We start from the raw sequence: 1,720 nt of genomic DNA on the forward strand, positions 1-1,720 counted from the left end.
ACTGTGATGATTTGCCCTTTGGTTTTCTGCAGAAAACAGTTCATCTTTTTTGCAGTTATAAAAAGCCGGGTGTTTGGTGCAACGATTAAAGAAGTTCGGCACCTATTGCTTTTGTTGTTGGTAATGTTAAGGCCGGTATTGTTTTGCTGGCAATTACGCATCTACCCCGCAGATCGGTCCTCACACCTGGAGTCCCCAGCCCAGTGTGGGTGGTGGTCTGGCTTTGGCTTCGAATCCCTGCGGCGCTGGTTGGTCCTAAGAGCCACGGGGTCCCAGCAGCTTAGAATCACCACTCACTCCAAGGTGCAACTTCTTCACCTTCCGCCTTCTGGGCCTGGGATCCCCTTCAAGTGACCTTTCCCCTCCCCAAAGTGACACCCGCGAACACAGCCATGCTCCTTTCCCTTCCCAGAGGGAGACCCTATGAACACTGCACGGCCACCACCGCGCGCTCCGCCTAGCCGGCCCGGCACACAGCGCGCCCCAGCGGCCGCCGGCTTCCTCCGGGCCACCTCGGCCACTCGGCTTCCGGGGAGTTCGCCCGCCGCAGGTCGCCCTGACTGCTCCTCCACCTGGAACCCCAGAGTCTCCCCAGAGCCCATCCCCGCCGGACCCCGGGCTGGGCGCGAGGCGGCACGCCCGGCCCCGCCCGCCACACCTGGAGCCCGGAGGGCGGGGAAGGAGGGCGGGGCGGGGCGGGAGGTGGGCGCAGCTCGGGGCCGCTGGGCCGCGGGAGCCTAGCAAACGGCGGCCGAGCGAAGGGGAGGGTCCCGAGGCGCAGCCCCCTCCTCGGAGGAGGAGGAGGGAGGGACCCCGGGCCGGGTGGAGGAGCAGGCGCCTCGGGGCGCGCGGAGAGGCGCGGCCATGGAGCCGATCGGCCCCAGCTCCGGGCCGCCGCGGCGGGACCGGGACCGGGACGCGATCGAAGCGTGGCTGGACGATCACCGGGACTTTACCTTCTCTTACTTTGTTAGAAAAGCCACCAGGTAAGGAGAGGACGCGTGCCAGACCGCACCCGCCCGGCTGGGCCGAGTCCGCGCGCCTCGAGGGCCGGTCCCCCGCCTCTGGTTTAGTCTCCCCCCCCACCCCCTCGGCGATCGCCGCCACCCCCCCGCCCCGGTTCCCCAGCTCCCGGGGTTTCCAGTCGATCCTTGGCCGTATTACGGGGTGGACTCGGCGACCTGAGGCGAGCGAGCACGGCGAAAACAACTCAACTTGCTCACAAAGTTCAACTACAGAACTGTGCGCGCGACCCCCGTCCCCCCCCGCCCCGCACCCCTGCCAGCGGTTCCCCGGGAAGCGGGGTGCGTTCTGCACACCCAGGGTTCGGGGGCCTCCCCGCCCCGCACTCCTGCTCTCCAGAAGCCTTCAGAGCAAAACCCCCCAAACAGCCCGCGAGCCCCTTCCCTGGCCGCTCCGGAAGCGCCGTGGCCAGCCGGTCCCCAGGCTCCGCTCCTCCCCGTCCCCCCCTCCGCCAGGCCCGCTCGGGGCGGGGAAGCCGGGGGTGAGGGCGGGGTGGGGGGGGGGGATAACCGAACCGCGGACGCCCGAGGGCTGAAACATGCCGGAATCTGCCCCAAGTGAGTGCGGTCGCCCCGGCCCCCCCTGCAGTCCCTCGATGGTCCCGCCAAGCGCTCTCTGGCCCCCCTGCTGCCTCCTGCCGCGCGGGGCCCGCGAGGAGCTGCCCCGGTGGGGGAGGCGCGCACGGAGGGCGCGGGGG

General features: G+C 69.4%; 1 protein-coding gene across 1 annotated transcript in view; it reads left to right on the forward strand.

The window, feature by feature from the left end:
* The first annotated feature begins 864 nt into the window (after positions 1-864).
* The window catches only part of Pde5a (phosphodiesterase 5A, cGMP-specific), a 128,456-nt gene continuing 127,600 nt past the window's right edge, over positions 865-1,720 (forward strand). The window contains exon 1 of the mRNA XM_013023842.1: positions 865-986. Within this exon, the coding sequence (XP_012879296.1) occupies positions 865-986 (122 nt within the window). The remainder of the gene's footprint in view (positions 987-1,720) is intronic.

The sequence above is a fragment of the Dipodomys ordii genome, unplaced genomic scaffold, assembly GCF_000151885.1.
Source record: "Dipodomys ordii isolate 6190 unplaced genomic scaffold, Dord_2.0 Scaffold70, whole genome shotgun sequence".
Classification (NCBI taxonomy): domain Eukaryota; kingdom Metazoa; phylum Chordata; class Mammalia; order Rodentia; family Heteromyidae; genus Dipodomys; species Dipodomys ordii.